Genomic DNA, 16694 nt, shown 5'->3' on the forward strand with positions numbered 1-16694 from the left:
TCGTCAGATGTTCTATTTTTCAATTTCCAAGCCTGTCTTTTCTATGCTACCTTGTATTTCATTACCCTTTCAAATGGGGATAGTTTAGAATTTAAGAAAATTGTTCAATACAATGAATTAATACAAACATTTTTTTAAAGACTAATGAATGTGACCCTGTTTCATGTAACAAGTTCAGGAGATAGCTCAGATTTTAAGAGAGGTTTTATCAGGTGAGAAAGGATAAGACTGGCATAGAGATCTTCAGTCATTCTTGTGAGGATGTATACAGTTGATAAGGGCATTGTTTGATCTCTTCATTAACCTATTCATAAGACCTTTCTGCTTTTTGCTATGACCAAAAAATGCAAATTAGTGTTTTCTAGAGGTATTAATTTGTTGCTTGAGGTTATTACTATTACCGTAACAGTAGTCCCACTATAAAATAGTCATAACTTAGTTTTTATTCAAATAAAAGACAGTTTCTGCTTGCTTTGGTATTCTAATTCTGAACACCCCCTTTCTCTCTTCATAAGCCTGAAAGGGGAGATCTGGCTTTGAGCTTCTCATAATGGCTAATGTCTAATAATTTTATTGACAGCTTGGGCTAACCATCTACTCCTTCATCAGCAAATCATGCCAACAGAATGTGAATTCACAGAATTCCCCTTGTTTCACTCTGAAATTTCAGATTAAAAAAATCAGGTTTCATTTGTATTGTAAGTGTGAATACAGAAATAAGCTGCATTCAATTGCATTTTTTAATATGTAAACTAATTTACGTATCCAGAAAGCAACATCATTTTGTGCAGCCTATTATGTAAAATATTCTGATTGGGTATTTAATTTAGCACTAATGAAAGGAGTTAGTTTCCCACTTAAAATAATTGAATTTAAAATTTATTAGATTAGTATGATTTCACCTTCTTTAACAGAAATCTCCCTGTGTGATACATACACTAGCATCAAAATACAGTTTTCTGTAATTCAGGGCATTTGTCTGAACTTCAGGCCTCCAAGATGCACTCACATAAAATATGCTTTAGAAGGAACGTGGCTGTACAGAAAGATACTTACGTGCATACTGTGCTTGAAGTCTGGGAGTAACTCTTTTCAGGAGGGCACTAAAGCACGTGCTTTGCCTGCAAGGATGTGTGCAAATACTTAGCTGAATCAGAAGTCAGCTTTTCAGACTACTAGCAAAACTTTTAGTCTGACTGCAGCGTAAAATACCTGCCCTTTATGGGAGTGCATTTTAAAGCATTAGGTTACAACGTTATCAAATCACAGTATACTCTTTCCCCCCTGGGCTGATGCTTTGAATCATTTAAAAACACTGGAACTGTTTTTCCTGTTGCACATAGGTACTGAAACTTGTCCTGTCATTGAACCAAAGAAAGAAGAGAAACAGCTGAGCACTAGTTCTCCAGGTGAAAACAAAACTGAGAGACAGACAGAGGCAGCAAGTCTTTGCGTAGCTGCGGGAAAGGACCACATGGAGGAGCAGCACTGCAGTGCTGAATCAACATTGGAGCCACACACCCAGTCCACAGGGAGAGTGGGCAGGCCTTCCTCGGGCTGTTTATCATCTGGGGATGCCGGTAAAGATAACAGTTTGCAGCTGAGAGAAAGACAGCTCTCTAAGGATGCGGAAAAAATAGGAGGCACAGCTGAGGATCCTGGAGTGAAACTCCCACTTGACCCAATGGTAGATGCTTTGGTTTTAACAGATGCTGATTCTATGCCTACTGATTTGGTTCCTACTGATAAAGATGTGCAAGCTGATAGAAATCTGCTCAGATCAAAACATGTTGCTGGTTCTTCAGAAATTGCTAGTGGCCAGCTTGAAGATAGTGGTTTAAAGCAGCAACAGAAACAACCTGATGATGATGAAAAATCTTTGTGGGACAGAACTGCATCACATGTATGCTCTGGGTGTAATAAAGTGTCTGAGCATGAGAGTACTGCCCATCCACAAGTATGCAAGGAAATGCAGAGAACAGCAGGACAGCAGGAGAAGGTAAATAATGAAGAACAAGAAGATTTATTCCTCAGATTTTTAAATGGTAATATAATAGACACTGAAGAATCATTTGCAAACTTAGCAAACCAAGAGGACTTTGACGCTGTTCCAGATATTTCACCAGAACGAGCATCTTACAACTCATTGGAAGCTTTATCACTAGATGACAGCTTTTCTTCTCTTGATGAACTTGCAAGAAGGATAGAGATTGCTGAGGTAAATACTGTGAATCCTATAAAATCTTCCATGTTTATCTCAACTGAAGTATTTTAGATATTGCCAACTTTAAAATGTGTTAAATATTACTTCATATATCATTCTTTTTAATCTGAAATCTACACTTATTTAATTGTTCTGAGTTAATTCAGAAAAAAGTTTATTTTTGCCCGTTTGCCTCCTTGACCAGCAGTGCTATGTGTTCCTAAAAATTAGATTGATTTTTACATATGAGTGTGAATACCTTTTTATTCTGACAGAGACTGTTAGGAGATGGCCTGATTCCTGATAAATCACAATTTCATGTCAGAAATCTACATAGTGCCTATGATGTAACATGGTTTGTTTCTATTCATAGAATAAAATTTGCTTTTCTGTGCATATTGTAGGTGAGAACTACATATGTAATCAACTCTGTATATGAATGTATGAACTTCTAATTTTGCCAAGTTTAGGCAGTTTTGTTGTTCAACCAAAAATAAGAAGGAACTTCTAAGTGTGAATCCACCTTTCTGAAGCACTGTTGATAGGCCACAAGAAAGATGAGTGTTTCATAAGCTAAACTGCTTTTCTGAAAATATAAAAGATTCATTGCTTTGGGACTTTTTGGGGGAGTGTATGATGACATCTTCACTTTATTTGTCTTCTGGGTTTGGTGCATTTGCAACCATGGGACCTTAAAAGCTTTTTCTTTAAATGAAAAAATTAGATTATTGTGAAAGGATGTGATTCCAGATGCTCCAGGGGGACGACTTGTAAAAAGGTATCTTCTTAGTTCATCTCTATTTTTAATGCATTTAACAATACAACATCCCTTGGCAATAAAGTGACAGTACTTCTCTATAGATCAGAAGCTAATGCACAGAGACTGAGAACCCACAATCATTCCAGGACAGCAGCCAAGCAGGGAACTAAATACTGGGGATCCATGCTGATGTTATTACACGTTTGGCAAAATCTCCAGAGCTGGAAACAGAGCATTTTGGTTTTTCTCCCTACCTAAATCACTTCTTGTCTCCTTTCCAGGATCATTCAGCCTGAACTGTCCCTGAAACACCTTGTTTTTCTGTGGCATGTCAGGAAGCATACCACATACCAGGACTGAGGGTCATGTCCACAAAACTGTGCACAAGCTCTTAACACACAGATGTGGAAACCCACATACGTGTTCATACATGCAGCTAAAATTTTGCACTAGACCCATTGACTTTAGTTCACTTAGAGAATGGTTTTGAAAAGGAGCATTTTGTTGACAGCCTGTGCTAAGCCCATATACATGTATAACAGAAGAGTAATTTAAATATCATCCCTCAGGATTAGATTTCTTTTGAGCCCACTGAAAGTTCAGCATTTTAAGCTACAGGAGAGAACTGTTCTGTTTCACGTAGAAAAATCCTAAATTAACCCTATGGCAACTATTTTTAAATTGCTGGTTTTGCTATTTGTGTTTTAGAGGATGGGATAGGAAGCAGCATATTGATACTGTTAGAAAAATTATGCCTGTATTGATCAGCCCAGTGACTGATGATGATGCTTTACAGGGAATCTAGTTTCATTTCTAGGTTGCTATCCCGATGCTAGGACTGCCAGTACTCTGATGGCCAGTTGAGTCTCTGAAGAGGAAAAAGTCTTTCCATAGTACTTTTTCTGGCCATATAAGGCATAATGTTGCCTGGCACTGGTGGGAGTCTTTTTGAATCGTTCTTAGCAAGAGGTCTGAATTGTGTGTGAGGCCGGGGGTTTAAATCGGGGAGAAGAGAAGAAGGGTTAATCTCAATACTGATTAAAATTTGTAATATGCAGCATCCGGGGCTGTTTTGCAATACCTGAAATTTCTGGGTGCAACAGAGTGAGTTAAGGACAGCACAGCAGCTTGTATAGTTTCATTTTACACTTATATTTGTTTTTCCACCTACTGTTACCCTAGTGGTTGTTTTTCAGAAGTGGTGAGCACCTACAGCTTCTCTGGAAAACACCAGGAATTGAGAAAGTTTGGCACCCCTGAGAAAGCAGCACTGATAACTTGCTTTCACTGATTTTGTTTTAGTGTTAAAATATGATTCCATTGATGTTTTGACAAGCAGACTGATCTTTGCACCCAGATGTAACATTTCTTCCTTTCTTATCCTCCTGAAGCCTTTGAAGTTGCGTTGTTCAGGCTGTGGCCATCTAATAAGATAACAATGTTTTCATACAGTAGTTGTGAAAGAAATACCTAGAAAATGCACTCGTAGCCACATGAATGAAATGAATTACATGAAATGTACCAGTGTGGCAGTAAAAAAAAAAAAAAACCCAAAAAAAAACCCCACCACAAAATCAACTTGACAGTGATTAAACTTGTCATGGAGTGAGTATTTACAAAATTTCCACAAATAAGTTAGAATGGAAGGTAGAAGTAAAGATTATTTTGAAATAACCCAGGTACAAAAATCATCTGGTAGGACAGAATTTCATTAATATTCTTCAATGGAGGTGTAATATTACTTTATTGAAAATGAGGAAGGGTAAGTACTTGTGCAGGCAGTTACAGTTAGGAAGTTTTCTTTGACCCCATATTGAGATTAAAGAATCATCTCATGTAGTTTCCTAATTTAGATACTTTATGTCACTTGCTTTTAGCCTACCATTTACAATAACTAATTACAAGACTGAAAATCCACTAAATTCTGACTCTGGCTTTAAAAAGCTGCAAAACTAAAATACTACTTTACATATTGTACAGTCCCTTATACTGGCTATTTCTTCACTAGTACAAACGGTGCACAACAATGTGCAAAATCACTGTCATTTTATAGAAACTAGATGCATACAGCTAACAAAGAGCTTTGAAGCACAGTCAACAGTTGGCAGCAACAGGTATCAGTAGTGTGTAACCTCTTAGATCTCTTTGCTGTCATTTATGTGAGAATGAAATGACACACCAGCAGTCAAACAAATTGTAACCTCAATAATGTAAGTTGCATTTTGCCATATGAAATAAAAGTTCATAACATGAGCTTTTTATCTGAGTGACAATTAGGGAAACAAGTAAAATCTTAATGTTTTTCCTTATTTGAAAACGATAATTTGAAATTTATTTCAGAAAGCAAAGATAGTGAGACTTTCTCCCGCAACATAAAGTAGTAGCTTTTGGTTGGCATTGCTTGTACACCAAGACTTTTAAAAAGTACTGAGTATGTACTGATTAGTAGCTGATTTGATTGCAGAAATGAAGTCTTCACCTATATGTACTAGGTCTGGAGGCAATGCCTTGTTGAGATCCCCTGTTCTCTTGTATGGCTTGGGTCCTGTAGTTTTGAGTTTACAAGAATTATGCTTCCATATGAAATGCTTACATAGTATCTGAGCTATTTATTGCTTGAATAAAAGAGCCCTGGTACTCGCATGGCAAGTGCATCTGCAGAAAAAAGGTGAGAGTTTGATGCTGTGGTATGAATACTGAATCTGCTAAGCTAGATCCTTTTCAGAGTGAAATTATTCATGTATCTAATGTATTTTATTAGCAAAGGGGTTTGTCTGCTGCTTATAGCTTAACCCAGGATGGTCTTGCTTTTAGTCAGTTTGTCGTACAGTTATGGATTACCACTTTAAAAAAAATCTGGGATTGCTAGAAATAAAACTGTAGACCTTTGCCAAGTAACTGAATAAGGAATACAGCCCACAGAAGAATACACAAACAAAACTCCTCCTTGAGTAGCTCTCTGCATTCAGACCAAAATACTCAATGCAATGAACTTTTCTTCCTAGATCCCAGTTTGCAGTACTCCTGGTTTTGGGGGTTTTATTTACTTCTGTATGCTATGAGTTATTCCAATAGTCAAGCTTAATCAGTTTGCTCTGAGAGCTTGAAGTACAGGACCTTATTTTCATAGCTTTGTCTAATATGTTTATAAAAATATATGCACACATTATATTTGGCAAAAGTATGTATAATGTAAGAATTTTTTTAATATTTTATTAGAAAATGCTGTTTTAAACAGAGAAGAGACAGGTAGTTTAATTAGAGCTTATTTTTTCTTATTTTGCAGCCAGGATATTAAACTTCTTCAAAAAAATTTTGTGAAGCAGAATCACTTTGTATTAATAGTGGTAAAAAGAGAAAAACTAAAATATTTAACAGAGTTTCAATTAACCAACAGTCATTGCTGCATGTCAAAATTTGGTGTCAAAATGCCACCGCATACCTGTATGTCATTTTCAGTTCCTGTACAGTGATTATAAAAGCTCTGGTCAAAAGATTTTGTGAAGGCCAGCAGAGCTGAGTGAGTAACCTCAGTTACATAGGTGCTCCAAGAGCATCTTTTGTTAATTATCTAACTTAGAATTAAAAAAGTGTTCAATGTTTCAATAGGATCCTTTATGCAGGTCTTTTTTGTGACACAGAACTGTTTGCAGTGCAGCCTGGTGCAAGCCTACATTTTTCCTCCTGTGGTTCAAGTCGAGCAGAAGCTTGACTCGTGGTCAGCTGTATTAGCCACAGTTCCCGCATTAACTTCCAATTTAGATAATGTATTCTGCCTTTTTAAATTCCTCATGCCTCCTAAAAACTGGGATGGAAAACTTCAAGTCTTGCATGGCAGCTAAGCCCCTCTCCTTGGATGTTTAGTTAACGGGAGATGGATCTAATACAAACAGTTTGTATATTGCTTTGAAATCTTTCTAAATGAAATTTATGGTAGAAAAATACGTTTACAGTTGTTTTAATTCAATGAGATTTTATTTGTAGCAAGATGGACCCTATTCTTACATGACAGTCTTACAGTAATGACATTTTTGTGACTGAAAATAAGAAAAATAAAATGTGGTGATGTTTGCATTAAATATTTTTGAGCTGCAGTTGAGAATATGGTAGAAAAGAATGTGTAAATACTGTTTTATGCAGAATTCCATATGTTTGTATTTGCATTTTAACAATAAACTGTATCTTGATTAGGAGGCATAGCTTTGTAGGTCCTTTGCAGAACAAAACAAAAACCTTAATTACGTGACTCGTGAAATTCAGAGGCAGGTGAAATATTCTAAGTATGAATTACATATCGTGTAGAAAGGACATTCTTAAAAATACGGTCTATGGCTTTTGTCATGACAGAAGAGTAACACTAGCCACACTGATTTTATTGTAAAATCAAAAGCCCTTGCTCCCCCTTTTTAAGCAAAAGAAGATGTTGAGAATAGAGAACATCTGTGCTGTGCCATGTCACTTAGTTCTTTGTACATTTAGAAGTAAATCCTGAAACATAGCCACGTAGGCTGGCAGGGAAAGTAAGTGAACCTCATTGTAGCAAGATATTCCTCTGCAAACCTTTTATGTAACTGTAATCACTGAAACACATGTAACACACTGAAACAGTAAACACTGTTTCCACATAATCCTGTCAAAGATAGCCCTCGGTTTTAAGGTTGGAGAAGACAGAGCTTGTGACACAGTCATTCAAAAATTACCAAGAGCCAACAGACCAAATGAAGTGTCTCAGTTTGAAATGACTACTTGCAGAACAGACCCCTACGGACTAATCTTAGGGCAGACTGGTACAAACGCCCCGCCGTCCCTGAGTGACATTCCCGCCAAGTGCAGCCCGAGCCACTTGTGAACACACGTGCCAGGCAACAGCTAGCCTGCTGCGTGCGTGGTGCAGGAGGAGCCATTGATCCTCTTTATGAAAGCAGCGCCGTACACAGAAGCTTAAAATAATCTACTCTTTTAAAGGACTTAATTTCATCTCCGCCCTTCCAAAGAAATAAGTCAAATTAATTCACTCCTACATGATCTCCCTTCCTTGTCACAAGGAAGCATAAGTGTTGATTTTCTGACTGGCCTGATAAATTTTCATGGCAATTCTGCAAGGTTAATTTAACATTATCAGTAGAAACTTCACCCCAGTGCACTTGTCTGCTGTGATGAGACACTTGCGGGCTACTATTTCTGGTTCATTTGTACCAAATAGTGGTCCTCCATATGTTGACTTAAACAATTTCTTTCTACCACCTCCACACTTTCACTACTCTGTAAGTACTTCATTGCATTGTTTCATTAAATAATCCATTCAAGCTCTTGAGCAGATAAGCAAAAGGGAAAGTGAACATCAAAAGGGGAAGTGTGGCAGAGATCACTTTTATCCTCTCAGTTGTGGTTTGGGGAGAAATTGTTACGGTAGGCATATACCCACAGTGACCAATTCTGAGTTGTTCAGGGCAATGTTATTTGGCCAGTTGAGGGCTATACCATACTGCCAGACTGGAGACCTGCAAATGTAATTGCCACATTTACCAGTTAAAAAGTTGCAAACACCAATGCCATAGTTGGGACTGTGCCTATCTGATTGTGCTCTGCGTTTGGCTGTGCTCGATGCACTGTCTCTCTGATTGCAGCATGCATCCATGCATTATATAAGCATGTAGCATGAAGCAAGTTTACAGGCATAAATTAGGAAGTCACTTGTTTTCTGTTTTTCTACGGCTCTTAATATTGCAATGCAAACGAGTTTTTATTCATGGTCTTCTAACTGAGATTATGGGGGGAGTTAGACAGTCAGTTGTCTGCAGCTACAGTGTTACCTGGAAAGTTGCTTTTTCTCCACTTCTGGTTTTTGTGAAAATTACAGGCATTTGGGGTCGTCTCCTACATAGGTGAATTGCAAACTCAGTTGCAAATGTGATCTGTTTTCTTATTTGTAGCACAAATGTATACAGATCACTTTGCAACTTAACAAATGTTATTGCTGATCTACAGAATAAGTTTTAAAAATGCTACTCAGATTTATGAAGAGATGACTAAGGCTTTTTTGCAGGTAAAGATGATCTCAAGATTAAAAAGGGCATGTCTAAATGTGCTTGCTGTTTTAATTTCTGTTTATTTCTAGCACACCGGGAACTGCTTGCTTAGGAAAGCATTTTTCTCCTGATACTTCCCCTACTTTCGTTTCTTTAATAACTAGGAAATTACAGACTGCTCAGGCTGCTGTAACGTCCTAGTATGGCTTAGCATATACTCTTGCAGCTGAGAAGTTTCCGTTTATTGACTTGTTGACAGTATCACTGTGCAAACTGTCTGGGTGACCAGCCTGTAGGGAAGGATTTTTGAACTACAGCTCTATCCAGCGAGCTTATTACAAAGTGGAGCTGGAATCTATCCAGAGCACTGAAGCTTTCTTTTTCCCGGGTCTTACCTCTTTTTTGGTTTGGTGGCCCTGCTGTAGCTTGTTGTCCACCCTGGGGAACCAATTGCAATGCTGGAAAATTAATCTCACAATAAGTATTTGATAGTCTCTCCCGGATTATATCTTTGGAGAGGCAGAAGTGTGTCATTGACTTCTTACTGCCCTCTGATAATGGTGGTTTTGATGTGAACCCTCCTTACCACTGCCCCAACCCACGTGATTTAATAATGTGAGCTTACAAAGAAACTGTTGCAGTGAATACAAAGTATGATCCAAACAGTAAACGTATGTGTATTTAACTCTGATAGCAATTAAGGGCAAGTAGTGTCAGCAGGCAGGAGAATGATACTGCAGCTGTCCTACATGTTAAGGAATTGATGTATTCAAGAAGGAGGTTTCACAAGTGCTGCAATGTTTAAGAAAAGAAGAGTGGAAGCCATTTTTTAACTGTTTATCTCATTTCCTCCTTAAAGTCATTCTACATAGATCTCATGCTTGGATTTCTCACATCTCTTGTGCCACTCACTGTCTTTCCTGATAGATTGCCCCAGCAGAAGGATTGGTGTCTATACTAAAGAAGAGAGATGACAGGGAAGGAAAAACAATTGCTCAAGTCCAGCAAAGGCAAACAAAGAGAAGAGTGAGATTCCAAGAAATGGAAGATACATTGGATCAAGGTAATTTAAAGCTGTTAATTCAGGGGTTGCACTCTTGAATGCAAATGATATTGATCTTTTTATTCACAAGAGTAAAGCAGGAGTTCATTGTACATACTGTCTTGGCTTTTTAAAACTTGATTAAGTAATAAGTGAAGGTGATTGATCAAAGATTATTCTATACTAGGTTTGGGTAACAAGGCTACAGAAGGATACAATAAGTACACTTTTGTTTTAAAGCTTGGTTGAGACTGAAGCCACAGGTTTTTTCCTTTGGCTGAATGATTTGCGAGTGACATCTAATGGACGTCCTTTCATTAACGTTTAGAACTTAGAGATGGGAGGTGCAGGCTTTCTCCCTAAATCTAATCCATGTAGGTAAAGAGGGATGCAAAAGGAACAAGTCTCTTGTGCTTTATCCACAAGTAGCTTTTCAACCCTTTCTAGTAGATCATGGGATTGAAGGGTGTCAGATTTTAACCTTGCTTTATAATCAAACATCCATATACATTTGCTAGCTGTCATTAAATTTGGCTAGACACCTTACTGCCTTTTTGATGGGCTAAACAGCCTCATAAGAAATACAGTATATTATTTTGTGATGCTCTTCTTGGAGTTTAAGATCTCTGTTATTCAAACAAAAGAGATGATAAGAAAAATACTTTGGGTTACTGATGATAGTACTTTCTACATCTACTGTATGCACCAGCCACTAAATGGTGTTAATGGAGGTCTTTAGAACTTAAAAGTGTATTAAGTGTGTTTCATACACTGAAAAGAAAATCCATTCACTGCCCAAAAGGGAGCTTATCCCATCTTTTTCTTGAAATTATTTTAAACCAATTTATCTTTTAAATCAAATTTCAGTTAGAGTTTCTTCTATGACTTTTTTTCCCCAGGGATTTAGTGATTCAAAAGGAAAGTTGTTGGTTTATTATTATTATTACTATTATTTTTTAAATCTTATTTCAAACACACAGAAAAAGTCTTTGAATGTTTCTTCTTCTTTTTTTCTTCTTTTCCCCTGTTTATTCTCCTTGATGCAAAGTGAGGGGAGTTTAGAAATTTTCTTAGAGCCTCTTCAGTCCGACAGAAGACACAGGTATTGTTCATGCATACAAGTTACCAAGGACAAGTGAGGTTGTGAAAATGTAGCAGCACCTCTGCAGCCTCTTTATTGCTCTTAGTCTGGAATAAACAATCATGCAAAGAGTTACCACAGAATAACTGAGATGTGAAATAACCCTTCACATTAGCCTACCCTGAAGGTTTTGTCTCTATCCTTACAGTCAAAATGTGAGAGTAAACACAAACAGTTCATGGTGGCACAGTCAATGGCAGTACAAATGATGCAAGAATGTTTCCATTTGTTTTAGTTTCAAAGCTTTCATTTCATTTCAGCTATTTCCATGAAGGAAGACTTTGGTTGTGGGACATTCTCATAGTTAAGTGATATCAGCAAGGACAGGTACATAGGTTGCAGAAATGTAGCTATATAATTATTTGGGTTTCTGAAAAGAGTAGGTAGAGAAACATACAGTTCCTGGTATGTAGTATGGTCACTTTGACGCAGTGAGCATTATTAAGTGTTTTTGCCTCCTGACCCATTCATGGTAAAAAACATATCTCAGATTTTCTCACACGCATTCACGTTGCTTTGTATATCATCCTTTTTCACCTCTTTTGCTCTTATTTTACAGATGAAGTAGCTGGTGGATCCTGTATTTTGCTGATCCTGCTGTGCATAGCAACTGTTTTCCTTAGCATTGGAGGAACTGCATTGTACTGCACCTTTGGTGACATGGAATCCCCTGTATGTACTGATTTTGCAGCCAACATGGATTTCTATTATACCCAGATATTGCGGCGTATGGAAGAACTTAAACACTGGATAGCCTTCTCATAGTTGAAATGAGCGGAGACAGCACATTGAGAGTTCACCAATGGTTGCTGGAGAGGGTAAAAAAAACCTGTGATTTGAAGTTCTCTAACACTTGCCACCTGCAGGTGATGTGTATTTGATTATGTACTTACACTTTTACTTAGAAATCAAGAAAATTCTAGTTTAGCAACCAGGGGGCAAAATGTTCACATCTTAAACTGTAGCAGTGTGGTATGGGAGAATATAAAGTTATTCTCTTCACCCTTTTGAGAGTAGGCAAGTAGCTTTTCAACAACTCAAGCAAGTGAAGAAGAAAGAAGAAAATCAACTGTCTTCTGTATGCTCTCCCATTGCCACACGTTGTGTAAGCAATCTCTGGAAGCTTAGTAAAAGGACAGCTTTAATTTACAGCTGTTTGTGCAAAAGTGTTGCCTCCAGCTATCATGCAATAAGTCTGTGTTTTATGGAAATATTATTTTTCTTCTAAGTCTTACTATTTTTCTCCATTTTAATTCTCCTGGTGAGCCATGTAATTGTTTGGGTGGAGTGAGAAGAGTGCAGCGGCATTCACGGAGCCCTCATTTGGTGATTAAAAGGCTGACCCTGTATCTTACAGCTTACAATGAATATCGTGAGTGAGATAAATCTGCTGGCAGATTTCACTAAATTTCCTGGAACTTTACTCCCAATATTTTATCGGCTGTTTTAGAAATGGAAGGTTAAAAAAGAAATCATTGGTCTCATTAAACACAGAAACAAAAGTAAGATGTTTAGAAAATTACTCGTGTTAAATAGTAAAGTGGCTTTGGACAATTCTAAAGCACCTGGTAGCAGGTGTGGGGCTAACGGGGTTTTCTGTCCAGCTATGTCACTGACCTGCAGTAATCACTTTGTGCCTCAGTTTCTCCTCCATAAATGGGGAATAATGATCCTTGTCTTTGTCTGTGAATATTTATTGTAATTAGGGCTCATGTCTGATTCATCCCAGATGAGTGCACAGGATCACTGAACTGTGTGGCTGCAGCCTCTCTCTATGAGTGAATGCTTATATAACGTGGGACTGATCCAACAGAAGAAATTCAGAGGCTCACTGCAGATTCGTGGCATGTTAGTAGGCCAGGGCACTCGTTTCAGCAGATAAATCCCATTTGCATCTATTTGCCCTGCAGTTCTGAAACCTGTTTTGTAAAATCGGTTCTTTTTCTATCAGCTATACAAACAAATCTAAATGAGTACAAAGAGTCATTTTAAATGGGTATTTCTATCACTTGGTGCTCAGCCCTCCCTGTGTGGTATGTGAGAGAAACACTGACATGACTGTGAAGGTGAGAATTAGATACACGGGCCTTTGGCCCACACTCTGGTCAAAATGTGGCAACTGTTCTTGCACAGAGCATAATGGCCTAGCCCTGCCGAAGGTGTTAGTGTGAAACGATTCCTTTACACCTCAGGAAACAGCATTTTTGAGGGGTCCACTTCACTCCGTGATTTCCTGCGTACTAACTGTATGATGCAGTGTTTAGAATATTATTTTGTAAAATACTATGAAGTGAAATCTTCAAGATATTGCTCAAAATTATATCACTAAATTATCATGCTTTCTGGCATTTGCAAGCAAATTGTCCCTCTAGTGAGCTTGATTGTTCCTAAGGCACTGTTATACTTAACGGGTTTTTAAAGTGAAAGTTAAAATCACGGGTTTTTTTCTAGAGTAAATTGCATGTATGATTTCTCTTTTTGTTTTCTCTGCGGAGGCTTAGTTTATTTATACCTTAGGGAGCCTCATGTGCAGCTTCATATTAAACCAGAAAATATTAAATGCCCAAAGTAATGAAAACTTTTGATTTTAGAATGAAAGTTGAGAATGGGAGTTTGGTATATTTTTTGTTTGTTGTCCTCAGAGTATTGTAATGCTGGGCTAATCTAAAGGAGAAAGGGAAAGACACTTTTGTATTTTAAAGTGTTACTGGCTGGTTCAGTTTATTATTTGAAGTCTGGGTTTGTTTATTTATTTAGTTTTTCTTTTAAAGAGAATCTTAATTTTCTTTTTGGTATTTTACTCACAGAGTAATTAAAAAGCATGCGTTCAGTTAAAATATGTATTTATAGTGACTATGTAGTTAAAATATATTTTGGGTTTCTGTAACGTTGCATTGAGTGTTTCAGGATATTAAGTTTATTCCTAAAGAGACAACTGTTGATTTCAGGTTAAAAAAAATCTTTTTAACTTTTTGTGCACTTCATCACCAAAAAGATCAAGAGGTATATATAGAACTATTTATTCAAAAGTATATCAGATATGGAGATCAAAGATCCCCTACTTCTAGGTTCATTTAATTAAAACTATTTTAAAATAATTATTTTATTTAAAACTGTAAAGTTATTTAAAGTCAAAGCAATTTTTAATAAGCAGTTCAGTTTAAAATCAGTGGTCCAAATCCTGGTACGTCCGCTTTGTGCTATGTTCCCAGTGCAAAGACTCACTAGTAGCAGCAGAACTGCCTACAAGACGATCACGAAGAGGTTGGGCACCACTTTACCAACACGTACCCAATGAAAAATGAGCAGCCGAGCATTCTGTGTAGCTCAGCTACCTTACACTTGTGTTGTGATTTGGAGCATCTCTCCAGCCTTCCCAGCCTATGCCAAGGTACCACATCTGCGACGTCTCTCAGGATTTGCGGGAGCAGAAGGGGCACATACGCACAGGCTGCCCGGCTCCTGATCTGAGCTGTTTACTCCTCAGTTGCAACCAAGTGGTTGAATCTGGATATAATTTCTGTTGGCATTCCTTTATAAAAAGCTGATGGTACTAATTCTTGCTTTATATGACAATTCTGTTAGTGCAAATAGTTTGCATGGTCTGTAGTACATTATCAAACTTGCAGCTATCAATATAACAAAACTTGCTTTGTGTTAAACTCCAAAGAGTGTGCAGCTAGGCCTGATGTTGGCCTTCCTATATGCTTTGTTCTCTTTAGACTGCTGGTGACATTGCTTCCACCTGGGTGACCTTAAGGGTTAGGATCTTAGAGTCAGGTAAATCCAAGCTAAAAGAAATAGTTGATTTGAAAATTATTCCTCGTTTGATTATTTTGAGGTAAAATAATACTGAGCAACAGCTAAGATTGTTTTAAGGAGAAAGAAAATAGAGGAAAAAGGCTTTCCCCCCTCACACCCTTTGTGTATTTTAAAGCCCTTTGTGTATAAGTTTTTATTTATTCTGTTTCCTTCCCTGCCACTGTCTTTATGGCTGTTCTGCTTGGCAGTAGGGGCAACATACTATGCCAGCGTAAAACCTTTTGTAGTTGGTAGGAAAATTCAGGGAATGGTTCAGTACTTCACAGTAGTTAAAAGTCATTTCTTAAAATATGACTGGATTTCAGGCTGATAGTGTACCTCCAAAGAAGTTGTGGCCACTTAATCGCCTGCAGCACCCTACTAGAAACCCCCCCCTTCCAGTTTATTCTTTGAGCATAATTATTTTGAAGAGATTCTCACAATAGAGCAAAACCAACAAGACTTTTGATGTAGATTCAACATACGCTGCCAAAAAGAGCTTTCTGATGACATAATTAGCACCCTCACCTCAAATAGCCTCGACTACACCAAGAAAAGCACTCTGCTGTAGCGTAGCCACACTATACTACAGGCTTGTTTTCAAAACAGTGTCAGTAAGGAAGCAGATATTCCACAGCCCAGATATGCCAGCAGAATTTTGTAATCTAGACACAGCCCATGTTTTAAAATTTTTCCAGTATCTTTGCTTTCATAATTGGAAATGTATAGCCCTAGTGACAAGCAGTAGGAAGTAGTCTAAGGAAAAGGGAAACTCTTGTTTAGGGTTTTCAGGAGTGAAGGGCAAGCTTTGAACTATCAAATAAGCAGAGTAGATTGGAAGTCCAGATTCTTGTGTGACTGGGTACTATTCCACTCAATAATTTAAGGGGATGTTACCCTCCTAAGAAAACACGTTTGCCTACTTTGTACTGTAATGTAAAACCAAGACCATCTGAAAGGACTAATAACTATTTGTAACAAATTTAACTTAAGCTTCCTTTAGCAAAAGGGGTAAATAATTGTGTTTGAAACTGTCACTCAAGCTTGTAATTTAAATACTGTAGTAAAAAAATAAAAACTGTCCCAAAGAAAATATATGAACCTTTTTGGGTGCTGTGATTTCTAAATGTATAAAAAGACTGAGAAGATTTTCTGTGAAATTCAAGTAAATGAGCAGTAGCTCTGATAAGAATTTCATGGTCAAACCCAAACCAGGATGGAAAATAAGGGTGAAACACATAAGATTTGGTTTGGTTTTTGGTGTCATGTATTTTTCCTGGGTGGGTTGGTTTCTTCTAATAGCTAAACAAAAACCCAGCTTCTACACAGACCCTGGTTCCTCTAGACAGGTGGGTTTAAAGTACTAAAATGTGGCCTTACTGCATCATTCTGAAAACAAATTGACAGTTGTCAAGTTTCAGAATTCCTAGTAACTGGGTGGGTGACCTGGATAGTGGTCACAGGCCAGTCTGCTCTTTGAGTTCAACTAAATAAATAAAAAAACAATTCCAACTCAACCCAGCATCCTCTGATTTGAACAGGAACATGCCAACTCAACATTTTGCAACATCGCCCTTCTCCCTTGGCTCTTACCCCAAAAGACAGAATGAGGCCAACCAGAATTTTAGACTGCTAAAAAGATAGTGAAATCCAAAGAGAAAAAGAGGCAGGTTTATACATTTTGTTTTGGTTTTGTTATCTTTGCGTTGTTTTCAAAT

General features: G+C 37.6%; 1 protein-coding gene across 10 annotated transcripts in view; it reads left to right on the forward strand.

Moving 5' to 3' along the window:
• CNST (consortin, connexin sorting protein) overlaps positions 1-16071 on the forward strand; it is a 52930-nt gene extending 36859 nt beyond the window's left edge. For all 10 annotated transcript variants that reach the window (XM_074863281.1, XM_074863273.1, XM_074863282.1 and 7 more), the window contains 3 exons: positions 1344-2218; positions 9920-10055; positions 11735-16071. In XM_074863281.1, coding sequence (XP_074719382.1) covers positions 1344-2218; positions 9920-10055; positions 11735-11940 — 1217 coding nt within the window. In that variant the 3' untranslated portion in view covers positions 11941-16071. The remainder of the gene's footprint in view (positions 1-1343; positions 2219-9919; positions 10056-11734) is intronic.
• Positions 16072-16694: the final 623 nt, after the last annotated feature.

Source organism: Strix uralensis, chromosome 3 (genome assembly GCF_047716275.1).
Source record: "Strix uralensis isolate ZFMK-TIS-50842 chromosome 3, bStrUra1, whole genome shotgun sequence".
In the NCBI taxonomy this organism is placed as follows: domain Eukaryota; kingdom Metazoa; phylum Chordata; class Aves; order Strigiformes; family Strigidae; genus Strix; species Strix uralensis.